The sequence below is a fragment of the Rhincodon typus genome, chromosome 24 (genome assembly GCF_021869965.1).
Source record: "Rhincodon typus isolate 14 chromosome 24, sRhiTyp1.1, whole genome shotgun sequence".
In the NCBI taxonomy this organism is placed as follows: domain Eukaryota; kingdom Metazoa; phylum Chordata; class Chondrichthyes; order Orectolobiformes; family Rhincodontidae; genus Rhincodon; species Rhincodon typus.
In genome coordinates this window covers 22,848,313-22,862,551 of record NC_063355.1, presented here as the reverse complement: position 1 = coordinate 22,862,551, position 14,239 = coordinate 22,848,313, and the positions used below count along the sequence as shown (strand labels likewise).

General features: G+C 42.1%; 1 protein-coding gene across 3 annotated transcripts in view; it reads right to left on the bottom strand.

Annotated features, from left to right (window-relative positions):
* Positions 1 to 13,955, bottom strand: part of LOC109931609 (diablo IAP-binding mitochondrial protein) — a 41,302-nt gene extending 27,347 nt beyond the window's left edge. Inside the window, exons 1-6 of one of the 3 annotated variants that reach the window (XM_020530863.2) lie at positions 13,818 to 13,955; positions 13,525 to 13,624; positions 7,432 to 7,566; positions 6,749 to 6,859; positions 4,751 to 4,847; positions 2,046 to 2,727 (exon numbers count right to left, since the gene is read on the bottom strand). In XM_020530863.2, coding sequence (XP_020386452.2) covers positions 2,501 to 2,727; positions 4,751 to 4,847; positions 6,749 to 6,859; positions 7,432 to 7,566; positions 13,525 to 13,624; positions 13,818 to 13,867 — 720 coding nt within the window. In that variant the 5' untranslated portion in view covers positions 13,868 to 13,955 and the 3' untranslated portion in view covers positions 2,046 to 2,500. Of the gene's footprint in view, positions 1 to 2,045; positions 2,728 to 4,750; positions 4,848 to 6,748; positions 6,860 to 7,431; positions 7,567 to 13,524; positions 13,625 to 13,817 lie in introns of those variants that run through there. The other 2 variants (XM_048611485.1, XM_048611486.1) reach the window with 2 other exon arrangements.
* Positions 13,956 to 14,239: the final 284 nt, after the last annotated feature.

Sequence of the window (14,239 nt, the reverse complement as noted above, 5' to 3'; positions counted from 1 at the left end):
TGTATTATTTCAATAACTCCACTGGTACATTTCCAGCTTAGATTTTCAGAGTTACACAACCATCAGGTTGTTGATGAATTGTCACTTAGCACATGTTCTTGCTTTGCATAAATGTAAAAAATCTTTGTATGCAATGTGTAATCATAGAATCCCTACAGTGTGGAAGCAGCCCATTCAGCCCATTGAGTCCACACCAACCCTCCGGGGAGCATCCGACCCAGTCACAGCTCCTACCCTACCCCTGTAACCCTGCATCTCCAATGGATGATCTACCTAGCCTGCACCTCCCTGGACACTATGGGAAATTTAGCATGGCCAATCCACCTAGCCTGGAGCACCCGGAGGAAAACCACTCAGGCACAGGAAGAACGTGCAGACTCCACATAATTGCCCGAGGCTGGAATCAAACCCGGGTCCCTGGTGCTGTGAGGCAGCAGGGCTAACCACTGAGCCACCATGTAAGTGTTACAAGTTGCTCTCACTTGAAATTTCCATGATTAAATATGACTACATTCTGGCAATTGCCTTTCTGAAACAAGAAACAAATAGAATTCAGAAACACATCTATCATTAGAACACAAGTAATAAGTGCAGGACCAGGCCATTTGGCGGTTCAAGCCCACTCTGCTCATTCAACTTCATCATCCCTTACTTCCCTTTCTATTTAAACATCCATTGACTCCTGCCTTGGATATACTTAAGGACAGAACATCTTTAACTCTTTGGCATAGACAATCCCAAACATCCACAGTACTTCATGAGAGGAAATTCCTCCTCATCTCTCGTCCTAAGTGGCCAGCTGCTTATTCTGAGACTGTGACCCCACATTCTCAACTTCTCAATAAAAGGAACCTTTCTTCCCCCACCACCCCCCCAACAGTTTCTAGCCTGCCACGTCTCTTCACAATTTCATAGGTTTCAATAAGATCACCTGTCATATTTTTGAATTCCAAGGAAAGCAACCCTAGATTACTCAAACCCTTGTTGGTCATACACTCTCATGTTGAGGCCAGACTCATTGTAAGCTACCCATCTCCTCCTGTGCTCTATGAGGACACACTCTCTTGAATGTTCCCTTTTACCATCATCATGCACTCAGTGACCCAGTCAACCCCTGGTGTGAGCTTCCCATTTTCTTTGGGACAGCACAGACAACCCCTGATCACTAATACCATACTGACAGTGACCAACCACCCAGACTAACTTGGGAGAAAGCTCTGACTGAGCACAGCTTAACCCAGACTGAATAGATGGAACATGCAATCACAGCACAGCACGCAATTCCCCACAGCTTTAAGAGTTTACAAACTTTATCATCGTATTGTGGTAGTCTGTAATCCCCAGAATGGTTGCAAGGTGTAGAGCTGGATAAACACAGCAGGCCAAGCAGCATCAGAGGAGCAGGAAGGCTGACATTTTGGTCTAGGCCCGAATTGTCAGCCTTCCTGCTCCTCTGATGCTGCTTGGCCTGCTGCGTTCATCCAGCTCTACACCTTGTTATCTCAGATTCTCCAGCATCTGCAGTTCCTACTATCACAGAATGGTTGCACGTGGCCTGCAAGACTGACTGTAGCCCAGTCACCTGGACTGCAAGCTCACTGATCCCCACCTCTGGGCAGACCAAGTGCCTGCCTTTGGACTGACATGAGACAAGCCCTTTGGCTGACTTCTCGCACACCCCCACTTTCTGACTGTAGTACTCCTCCCTCAAAGGGCTGGTCTCCTTTGACCCTAAGTATTGGGCACATGGTTGTAGCCTATGCTATTCGTTTGCTGCGTAAGGCACTGGCATATACTTTAGGAGTGAAACGACAGTGCTGTGCACCAACATGATCAGGACTCTAAACAGCGACAAACTAAACAGCATGCAAGCCCAAGAATTGGATGGAGACCTGGAGGAGCAAACGGTAAGCTGTTGCTGCTGCGGCCAAATAACCACTGACTTTCATGTTGGGAATTGGTGATGTCTAGTTTCTCAAGGAAGGAAGCAAGAAATGGCAACTGCAAAGAAATGAGGTGAGATTAACTAATGAGATGCAAATACATAGAAATAAAATAGGCCCCACTTCTTAGTCGTTTAAACTCCAAGAAGTGAATCAAATTTATTTTCTGACTCTCAGGAGCCTGGTTTTTCTTGTCACATTCCCCCACTTTTCTCTCCATTGCCAACACCATTCAAGGTAACAAAAAAATTCTCAAAATCTTGGAAGATAACAAATAGTAACAAACCTGAATCAGGTGTAGCTAAAAGTTGACAATTAACATTATATAAAGAAATATAATCTTTCAAAAGTCAAAGCTGGCACAACCAACTAGTTAGTAATTCTATTTTGACAATATTTTTATTGTCCCCAAAATGATTGATTCTAGGAGGTCTAAACAAAAAGAATGAACTGTTTATTACAAAATTGTTATTCGTATAAGTTAAAAACATTTGCAAAGCTCCTCACAATACTCCATCCCCCAATTCCCAATGCAGCAAATTATTTCTTTATACAGATTAGTCTTCCCGTAGATACTGTTCAGGTATTTCTTCTTTTGCTGGCAGGTTTGCAACCTCTTTGCTGGCTTTCACTGCAGCTTCTTCTTTTCTTTTCAGATGAATTTCTTCCGCTTGTACTTGAGCCAGTTTAGCCTCCGCTTTCAGGGCCAGTTGCTTGATCTCTGCCACCTGGGTCTGTGCCAGCTGTACGTGAGTATGTGCAGTTACTGACGCTGAATCAGCACCTGCACAAAGAGCTTTACAGTCAGAGCTAGGCTGATAGGAGGTCTACTTAAAAGAATGGTGAAAATCTGAAAACTCACGTAAGAAAAAGGCAATGGGTGTTGGGTCATAGAGTCATAGAATTCCACTCGTGCGGAAAAAGGCGAGTCAGCCCATCAACTCTGTATTGACCCTCCAACCATATCCCTGTAACTCTGCATTTAATATGGCCAATCCACCTAACCTGCACATCTTTGGACTGTGGAAGGAAACCAGAGCACCCGGAGGAAGGCCACGCAGACACAGGGAGAATGTGCAAAACTACACACAGACAGACAGTCACCCAAGAATTGAAACCTGGGTCGCTGGTGCTGTAAGGCAACAATGCTAACCACTGAGCCACCGTGTCACCCTTAAATCTTTACTGGGAAACAGCAGCAATGGAATGCAGAGCAGAGACAGATAAATAGAACTGAAAAACAAACAGAAAGGTGCAACAGTCCTGGGAGGGACTGAATGGCTTCTTCCCATTTCTACTGCAACAGCTATGGTGGAAAAACAAAAGGAAGGAGACAAAATCGTTTGGTCAAATATGGCAACACATGGTCTTTACACTTGCAGGACAGCAAGCACCAAATGCAGAGAGGTTTTTATGTTACAGTTTATCCTATTACCAGAAACAAGTAAAACAAACCCTACTGGAATTAATGTGAATTCACAGCACACCACCATTCAGAATTCAAGCACAAGACAAAACTTTCAGTTATTTCTTTTCAATGTTTAAACGTTAAACTTGAGCTGGCACCCCATATTTTGTCCCTGATGCTAAGGATGACTGATATCAAAAATGGAAAACAATTTGCACACATCCAGAAGGATGCCTTCTTGATGCTGGCAGAATATAAATTGGCACCAAATTTGCAATGCACCACCAATTCACAGTGTACTGCCATTAATGACCAGCAAATAAACAGCTCAATATGGAGCAGTGGTGTAAGCTCCAGGACAACAACCACAGCAAAGACATAACCCCAGAAAGATGCTCTCAGCCGTCATCTTGACACCAACTAAACTGCACTCGAGAGAATCTGACCCCCTCTTCAAGAGCCACAAAACACCAATCTCAAGAGAAGTAACGGACAGGCAATAGATGCTGGCCAGGCCAGTGATGCCCATTGACATATTTTAAATGCTATAACAGCAGGATGCCACACTTCGAAGAAAATCAAACAAACACGTAAAATATCATCCTACCTCCAGTCCGCAAGTAGATGTAGCTCTTGCTCCTGTTCTGAGTGTGCTGAATTACACAAACTGGTCCAGCAACACTTCAAATTCAAAAATGATCATGTCTCTGTTCTTCTGACCTATTCCAGTTCTAAATCCCTCTAAAATCTCCATCCTCCGTCTATTCTAGTGTCTTGCACATTCTCAATTTCCACTACATCAACAACCTTAAGCAGTTTGGGATGCAAGTTCTGACCCTCTTCCTAAGCTTCTCATGCTTTCTACCTCCTTTAAGACTCTTAAAAGTTACCTCTTTCACCAAACGTTTGGTCACCTGCCAAAATGGCCAAGTAGCTTGGTGTCGTATTTGTTTGCTAACACTCCAGTGAAGCATCCTGGAATATTTTTACTGTGTTAAAAGGTGCTATTTAAATGCAATTTGTTGTTGTGCTATACAGGAAAAATCCCTGTTGAGTACACTGACTGAGAACTAGCTGCATTATATTGAATTGATATTAAGATGATTCTGCTCACATATTTATGGTGATATTTAACTAAAATTAGTCTTTGGATCCTGTGTGTAACATTAATCAAATGCAAAAAAAAACACTGCAATCAGTTTCTCATTTAAACAGATGCTAAATGGTGAATTATTTGATGTCAGAAAAGTGTGTGTGTTCTGGGAAATGCTCCACACAATTACAGTCAACAAAATACGTGTACCTTGTTCATGATATCTGTATCTCCTCTTGAAAAGCATTTCTCTTATATTCATAATTAAAATCATACAACCAAACCACATTTTTAGTAGCTCAATACCTGCTTGATACGCAGCCTCTGCTGCCATCTCAGACACCTTGATTGCAGTCATCCACTTAGACTCAAAACTCAGATATTTTTCTCGATACATGTTACTCTGCAGTTAATTACGAGATATAGCAAAAGTTACATTTCAATAGCAGTTTACCTAGGCATTAGAAAAGCTGTTGAAAACCTTCTGTGCATTAAAAATATACACCACAGTGCATCCCTGTGGAGAAAGCAAGCTTGAAAAGGTTAAATTATAATTGTTTAAAAATATTTTAAATAAAATTGAAAGATTATGAACAGTGGCTGTGGTTCAAACTAATAAACATACGATTATTATGTGGAAGCTTTATTCAACAGGACTAAAAGATATAATACGTAGAATGAACTCCCCAGAGAGTAGTGGAAGTGAAAATCTTAGAATCCATTAAGAAGTAATTAGATGATACAGAAGGTTAGTATACAAATAAAACAAGTGATTAAGGTGTGAATGGAATGCTATCCTTTATTATGAGAGGAATTTGATACATTAGTAAAGAGGTTATGCTTCAGTTATATAGAGGGCAGTGGTTAGACCACGTGTCAAATATTGTGCGCAGATTTGGTCATCTTATTGAAGGAAGGATTTAAATACATTGTGAGGTAATTCAGAGGAAATTTATTGAATTCATACCTGGAATGAGCAAGTTGCTTTATGAAGAAATATTAAACTGGCTGAACTGGATTTCATGGAGTTTAAGACAGTGAGGAGTGATTTGATTGAAGTTTAAGAACCTGAATGGTCTTGACAAGGTGAGTGTGAAAATTATATTTGATTGTGGGCAAGTCCAGAATTAGGGGACAGATTTTTAAAAACTGGAGTAGCCAGTTTAGACAAGAGGGGAAAATCAGAGGGTGGCATAACTTGGGAACTTTGTGCCTTAGACGTCATTGAGGGCAGGGTCATTGAGTACTTATAAGGCAGAGGTGGGGAGATTCATGGCACAGGAGTCAGAGGTTATCAGGGTTAGAGGTAATGTGGAATTCAGAACACAAACTGATCAACCCTGATCTAATTTAATAGTAGAACAAGTTTGAAAGGTGAATGGCCAACCTCCACTCCTAATTCAGGGGATACAGGATCATTCTGAATAAATGGACTGAATGGTTTCCTTACGCCTAATATTGTGACTTTTGAAATCTGTTGCTGGAATTAGTGATTAAAAAATAATGCTATTAAACTACAATTTCCACCTACATTCTGATTTTACAACATATATTCCAAACCTTCTGTATGGTCACAGGTTCTGACAATTAACTATTTTATAGGAGGGTGTGGCAAGCCCTTCATCTTCATACCTTTGGGAGCTGGATTTAAACGCAGCTTTGTCTGCATTGACATTAAAACGTAGGAACGAAAGTAAGCCATTCGGCCCCTCAAACCTGTTCCACCATTCAGTGAGATCATGGCTGGTCTATGGCCTAATTCCATACACCTGCCTTCAGCCCATATCCCTTAACACCTTTGCTTAATAATAATTTATCACTCAAATTTAAAATTAATGACTGATCCTGCTTCCACTGTTGTTTGTGGAAGATAGTTTCAAACATCTACCAACCTTTGTGTGTTGGAGTGCTTCCTAACAATTCTCCTGAACAGGCTGACCCTAATTCTCAAACTAGGCCCCCTACTGCAGTCCTATTTTTCTGACATACATGTCCTATGTGAAATGACGGTGGGAAGTCTCCAATTTATCTCTTGTAAATGTAAACTCCAAACTAAAATGTGTTTTAATTCGAAACAAGATTGGTATCGTCAACAAACAAAATGGAATGGGTTGCGAAGTAGACAATGCTGTTCTGTTGCTAGGCATAAAGGACAGTATTGTAGCATAAGGTACACTTTGCAACAATCTGAATTTCATGTAGTGTATCTTACGTCACTAATGTCAGAAATCTGAAACAGGAGAAAAGTTCTCTTCCTATTTTAGCTCTAAACTACTTATAATGAGAGGAAGCATTGAAGCATACCTTTACACGAGCCTCAATTATGACCTGCCAAATGGCATCTTCCTCTTTATCGCTTATGTGGCCAACAAGACCAGTATACTGCTGCTGAAGTGATATCAAGGTGTGGACAGCCTAGAGTGAACCAACATACTTATAAAAAGACACCATTTCTTTTAAGAAAAACAGGTCATATACAGAGACAGATTTACTTTGCTTATGTTAACATTTTAACAAACAACTAAGCAGCTGTGATATTTTGAATTCTTTAAAATTCTATCAAGTTACACGAAAAGTTTATCATACAATTACAATCATTCTGTAAACACTAACTTTAAAGAAAATAGAATTTTTTGACTCATGACACACAGCACCTGTTTTTCAACCACATTACAGATTCTGTGGGCCAAATGGCCTCTTTTGTACAATGCTCCTCTATGATCCTACATGACAGAGAGGTCAACTTACTCATCACTACTAAGAAAATGAGATGCCTGTACAGACCATAATTTAGCTCAAAGCCTCACCAAGAATAAAAGGAAGGTTTCTGGCAAGCTGTATCAGTTACCAGCAGAAGGATCAGAGTAGTAAATTGAAGTTCAAACTACTGCAAAGTGCCGATTCTCAGGCCTTGCAGCTGACAAAAGCAGCCTGGAGATTTTTCTTTTAAACTGTAACGGTTTCTAAGCAAAACTACTTCAACATACCTTAGTATATTCTGTCAAAGCATCAATAAGTGCAAGTGTTGTTTGTGACAGAAAAGTATTGGCACCGTCAGTTACTAATGAGACAGCCCGTTTGATTAAATCCTCGTGAGCGAGAGACGTTGATGAAGACTGTGACTGAAAATCAAGTGTTAGATATAAATATCAACTGGAAGGGGAAAAAAAGCAGAATTTGTAGATACACACTATGAACATTATAATTTAGACTAATAAGCACATTTCAATTGTGTACACCAATTCTATTCAATTAAATTATTAGAATAAATTACTACCTCCTGTCCTGACACTTCATCAGAACCAAAAACTTAAATTTGAATGTGCATCTCAGAAAGGTTGGAAAGCAAGGTGGAAGAAAACAGAACGCAATTACAAAGACAGTTAATAGCAGACGCTTTCCATCAATGATAACATTGAGGCTACCACAGCTTACCATTATGATGGAATAAAATCCACACACTGTTCATGTGCAATTAAACATGTAAATCTGGAAACAGTGCTTCAAGTTACCCAACTTCTCAAGATGCAGTATAACAATGTCTCTAATGGATGCGGCATGGAAAAATATACCACGGCATGAAGTTAAGATTCCATCCCCACTAAACATGCCAAAAAATGTTACAATTGCAAGTCGTGGTTAAATGGATTTTAAGGCAAATCAGCAATGATTAGTGCCAGCCAACACCTCTGACCCTGAAAACAATAACTGTCAGCCCGAAATGTCACTCCTTTGGGAGAGAATTAAATATTGGAAATGTTTTATCAATTATTTTATTTTCCTGTGTATCTCATCTTCATCTTTAAATTCCAACTTTTATTTGCTTCCTGTACATATTTTATATCTAATTTATATTTCCTGAATCACCAATTTAGGAGGAAGGGGTGATGTATTGGTAATGTTATATGTTCTGGGGACATGGGCTCAAATTGCATCAGAGCAGATGATGAAATGTGAACGAAATTAGTAAAGCTGGAATTAAAAGCTAGTCCAAGGATGACCATGAAACCATCATCAATTGTCATAAATATCCATCTGGTTCACTAATGGCCATGTTTGAAGGACAATCTGCCAATCTCACATGGTCTCGTCTGTGTGTGACTCCAGATCCACAGCAATGTAGGTGACTCTTAGTTGCCCCAGCAAGACACTCAGTACCAATGCAAAGTCTCATAAAAAGGAATGAAAACAGATAGATCACCTGACATCAACCAAGGCACCAGAAATATAACAGCACATAGCCCTGACAACCCTGCAAACTTTTCCTTATTAATAGCTTTGCATTTTGCCCAAAGTTAGGACAGAATAATCAATCAATCAACAGGCTTACATTATCTTATAGACAATGACTCCACGAGAATCTTTATGTGCCAGATATCATCACTGGTTACGTCTTGTTGCATTAGCAGGTCAGACCCACCAGAGGTGGCAGTATGATGGTATAGTCAGTGGTGGAATAGCCCTGGGAGTCCTCAATACTGAGTCTGGACCCTATGAAGTTTCAGGGCATCAGGTCAAAAAAGGCAAGGAAACCTCCTGCTGATCACCAGTATCATCTTTCACATCCTCCTCAGATGACAAATCTGAAGGTGGAGTGGGGTGTGGCAGAAAAAGAGAGAGGGAGAGAGGGAGAGACGGGGAATATCTATCACCAAGAGTGGCTCAATAGAACGCTACTGACTGAATTGGTGAAGTCCGAAAAAGACATTGCTGTTAGACTGGGCCTGTAGCAGGTGCTGAGGGAAGCAAGAAGGAAAATCATAAAAGTTCCAGTAGATTTGTAGCTCGGGTTGTGGATGTTGTGGTTTGTTGGCTCGCTGAGCTGGTTCGTTAGTCTGCAGATGTTTCATTACCCTGCTGGGTAACATCATCAGTGGAGCCTCCGATGAAGCGTTGTTGTGTTTTCCCGCTTGTTATTTAAATTCTGGGGTCCGTTGGAATTGGTTACCTCATTTCCGGTTTTTCTTCACAGTGTTGTATATATAGGTTCTAATTTTACGTGTTTATTGATGGCCTTCTTGGCAGAGAACCAGTCCTCTAGAAATTCCCATGCTTGTCTCTGTTTGGCCTGAGCTAGGATCTTGATGTTGTCCCAATCAAACAGGTGGTTCTCCTTATCAGTGTGAATGGAGATGAGTGAGTATTGGTCATGTCTTTTTGTTGCTGGTTGGTGTTCATGTATTCTTGTGGCCAGTTCCCTTCCTGTCTGTCCAAAGTAATGTTTGTCGCAGTCTTTGCATGGATCTTATATATCATGTTGGTCTGTCCATAGTAAGGGGTCTTTGGTTCGAGTGAGCAGTTGGCGTAGGGTTGACGTAGGTTTGTGTGTCACTCTGATGCCCAGTGGCGGTAGGAGTCTTGTGGTCAGTTCAGATATGTTCTTGATGTACGGTAACATGAGGAGTGTGTTAGGGCGTACTGTATCTTCCTGTTGGTGTTTGTGTGACAGGCATCGTCAGATCCAGCTGTTCGGGTATCCGTTATCTCTAAATACTTGGTGGAGGTATTCTTCTTCATTTTGGCATAGTTCCGGGTTGCTGCAATGTGTTGTCACTCGTTTGTGGGTTTTGGGTGGTTGCTGTTGAAATTCAGGACTTGATCCGTGTGTGTGGCCTTTCTGTGTATCTTTGTCAGAAATTCTCCATTGGCCCTGCATTCTACCATGATGTCCAGGAATGGGAGCTGTTCATTCTTTTCTTCTTCCCTGGTGAATTCGATGCCGGTGAAAGTGTTGTTTACTAGTTGGTGTGTCTCCTCTAGTTTAGTCCGTTTGATGATGACGAAAGTGTTGTCCACGTATCGGATCCATAGTTTGGGTTGGATCTGCAGAAGAGCTATGCTTTCGAGTCTCTGCATCACTGCTTCTGCTATTAGTCCAGAGATGGACGACCCCATAGGTGTCCCATTGATTTGTTCGTAGATCTGGCCATTAAAGGTAAAGTGGGTCGTGAGGCATAGGTCCAGTAGTTTCAGTGTGTTGTCTGTGGGGCTGGTGTCACTCAAGTCTCGTTCTTTTACTGGTGTTGCTCGTGTTTCTCTTGCCAGTGGTATCTCAATCGATGTGAAAAGGCAGTAACATCAAAGGACACCATGGTCTCGTCCTTGTCTATTTTTATGTCTTTGAGGGATTTGAGGAACTCCTGGGCTGAGTGGACTGAATGGGGTGACTGGCTAACGAGGTGCTTTAGTCTTCTTTGTAACTCCTTGGCTAACCTGTGTGTTGGTGTGCCTGGGAGGGAGACTATGGGTCTGAGGAGTACTTCCAGTTTGTGTACTTCTGGGAGGCCGTAGAATCTGGGGGATGTTTGTCCCTTCAGGTTTCATTTTTAGGTAGTCGGCTTTGTCGATTTGTTCAGTCTGTTCGAGTCTCTTTCGGGTGTTGATTATTTTATTACCCAGTTGCAGTGTTGGGTCTATTTGCACTTTCCGGTATGTGTTCGTGTCTGCTAGTAGCGCCTGTGCTTTAGTGGGGTAGTCCCGTTTGTTTAGTATTACTTAGTAAAAACATACTTCACCTCATCTTCACCAAATTCATCTGCAGAAGATACATCTGTTCACAACAGCATCAGAAGAATGAGTGCCGCACAGTCCTCGTGGAGACAAACTATTCTCAATGTGAAGCTGGGACTATCATGTTGTGTAGCACCGCGTTCCATGGGATAGATTTCAAACAGATCTAGCAACTTATAAGTAGGCATTCATGAGGCACCACAATCTGTAGCCTCAATGGCCTAGCATTTCCCCACTCGACCAGTACCACAAGCCAGGAAATCAGCTTTGGTTGAAGGAAGAGTGCAGCTGGGCATGCCTGCAGCAACACCAGATATTCCTAAAAATGAGATGTCAACCTAACAAAGATACAACACAGGACTTGCCTGCAACATACAGATCTGAGCAATCCTACAACCAATGCATCGGGTCTAAGCTCTGCAGTCCTGCCACATCCAGTTATGAATGGGCATGGACAATTAAACAACTCATTGCAGGAGGAACAGGAGGCTCCAGAAATATCTCCATTCTCAATGATGGGGGAGCCCAGTACACAGTGCAAAGGTAAAGGCTGAAGCATCTAAGCATCTTCAGTCAGATAGGCCAAATGGCAAGTAACATTTGTGACACTGGAGTGCCAGGCAATGACCACCTCCAGCAAGGGGATTAACCATCACCCTTGACATTCAATTGTATTACTATTACTGAATTGCTCCTCAAAAACAACCTCCTGGGAGTCACCATTGGCTACAAAGCGAGCTGAACTAACCATATAAACATTGTGGCTACAGAGAAAGTCAGTGGCTAAGGATCCTGCTCCTCCTGACTCCACAAGATCTATCCACCATCTACATGGCACAAACCAAGCCAGGAATGCAATGGAACACTCTCCAACTGTACTGCTCCAATAATAACGTTATCTAGGACAATGCAGTACATCTGACTGGCACCCTAACACCTTCAATATATTTTCCTACCAATACCAACGCACAGGAGCAGCAGATCCACAGGAACACCATCACCTGCAAGTTCTCCTCCAAATCATGCAGCATCCTGACTTAGAAATATATCACTGTTTCTTCACTGTCACTGGGTTGAAATCCTAGAACTCCCTCCCTAATGGCATTGTGGACTACAATATTCAAGAGGGCAGTTTCCACACCTTCAATGGATCTAAGGATTGGCAATAAATGTTGGGCCTTAGCCAGCAACGTTCACATCGTGTGAATGAATAAATGAAACTGCAACATTCCCACACGTCAGAAGAGATTTACCAAGATTTTGCCACTTATAACGAGTGGCTGGATAGGCTTGGACTTTTTTCACTGGAGCGTAGAATTTTGAGGGATGACCTTATAAAGGTTTATAAAATCGTGAGGTGTACAGATAAGATGAATGCCAGGTGTTTTTTCACTAAGGTGAGGGATTTCAAGACTAGCGGACATATTTTTAAGGGGAGAGGAGAAAGATTTAAAAAAATAGACATGAGGGGCAATTTTGTTACACAGTGTGGTTCATGCGTGGAATGAACTTCCAGAGGAAGTGGTGGATTCGGCTACAGTTACAACGTATAAAAGGCATTTGGATAAGTACATGAATAGGAAATGTTTGGAGAGTTTTGAGCCAAGGTTGGGCAGTGGGACTAGTTTAGTTTGGGCTTACGGTCGGCATGGTCCAGTTGGACCGAAGTGTCTGTTTCTGTGCTGTATGACTCTAAGTCACACACTATTTTGATTTGGAACTATAACTTCATTCTGTTACTATCGCTGGAACTTTCTTCCTTACAGCACTGTGTGGTAGCAACACCAGATTGTGCACAGCAGTTAAGGCAGCAGCTTTATCAAGGGCAATTAGCAATGACAACAAAAAATGTTGGCCTTGTCAAAGATGCTCACGTCCCATGAATGAAGAAAGGTAAAAGAAACTTCGGCTCTCAATTGCCACATGGTAATTTCTACTGGTGCAAAGCAAATGGATTTCAAAATAGTAGGAAGTCTCCATTTTGCTGCTTCGGTAGAAGTAACTCCACTCCACACTGATAGTTCTCCCAAAGCCAAAAAAAGCAAACTTCCATTGCACAGAACCTTTCAAAGCTGCAGAAAATCCCAAAGCTGTTTAACAGCCAGCCAAAGAAGAACACATTGACATAAAGTTTAATCACGTTGCCTCATTGTTTGGTCAACTTTGGTGAATCGAGTGGTCTTTTTTCCTGCTTGTTATTTTTATATTGTATAGATCCACTGGTAAATTGCACCCTTGGGTTGCAATCCTTTACAAACTAACTGAAGAATCCAGGCATTAATTTTACTTTACATACTAAACGGCCGTGTCACAGCGATAACGATCGCTGACTAAAGAAGTTAGCAACAGTATTATTTGTTAGTGTACCTCAACCAGGTTTTAAAATGTGGGGAGAGGTTTAGACTGAAATAAAGATAACCGATCGTCATTTTCAGGCTACTTGTTCCCGTTGGCTAACGCAAATATTCAAACTCCACATTATTCATCAGCATTTACAGCTCGGAACTACGTGCATGACAAACTACTTCCCTATTTACAACGCGCACTTTAACCATAAATTGTAGCTGTACCTGTGAAACGGGAACAGCGGCCAAAGTTGCACCCAGCCCCAGCGCCACTCTTTGCCACCTTCGACTCCTGCTATGGAGCAGAGCCAGGGAGAAGGTCCTCCTAAAATGACAAAATACAAGTTAGAGCCGGCTAGGGTAGGAGAGCAGAACGCTTCACCGACACTACAACATTTAAGAACCTCGCACGTCCAGGCCAATAGAGCCCTAACTCTCCGCAGCAAGCGTAGGGACGGGACAGTGATGATGACCCCAATCAGTTGAATGAAGTATTGTAGCTGTTTCATGCTAATGACCTGGACAAACGGCTACATCGAGACATCAGCCTATAGAACGGCGCGGCCATTGTATCAACGTTCCACCAGCTGGTGCCCGTAACGTCACTGCGTTCCACTCAGGAAGCCAGCACGTAACCCCACCGTGAACTGGCGCTTGCGCACTGCAGTCTGGAGAAACAGTGCTGAAACGTTGGGACTGTGCCAAAATCTTCCATCGCCAGGGTCTTCATCCATTAAGATGACAGCCAGTTTCTGAATGTCCAGTGGGACGCTTGGAGCACAGGGATAGTGTGTGCCGGGGGCGCCCGCCAGCTCCAGAAGTGGTTGTGTTAACTCTCTGCAACAGGTTGATTAAAAAAGGTCAAAGTGGCCAGGGCGAATCTTTACGCAGGCGCACAGACGGTCGCTCTGCCTGTAATAAACAATGCTTCGTATTTGTT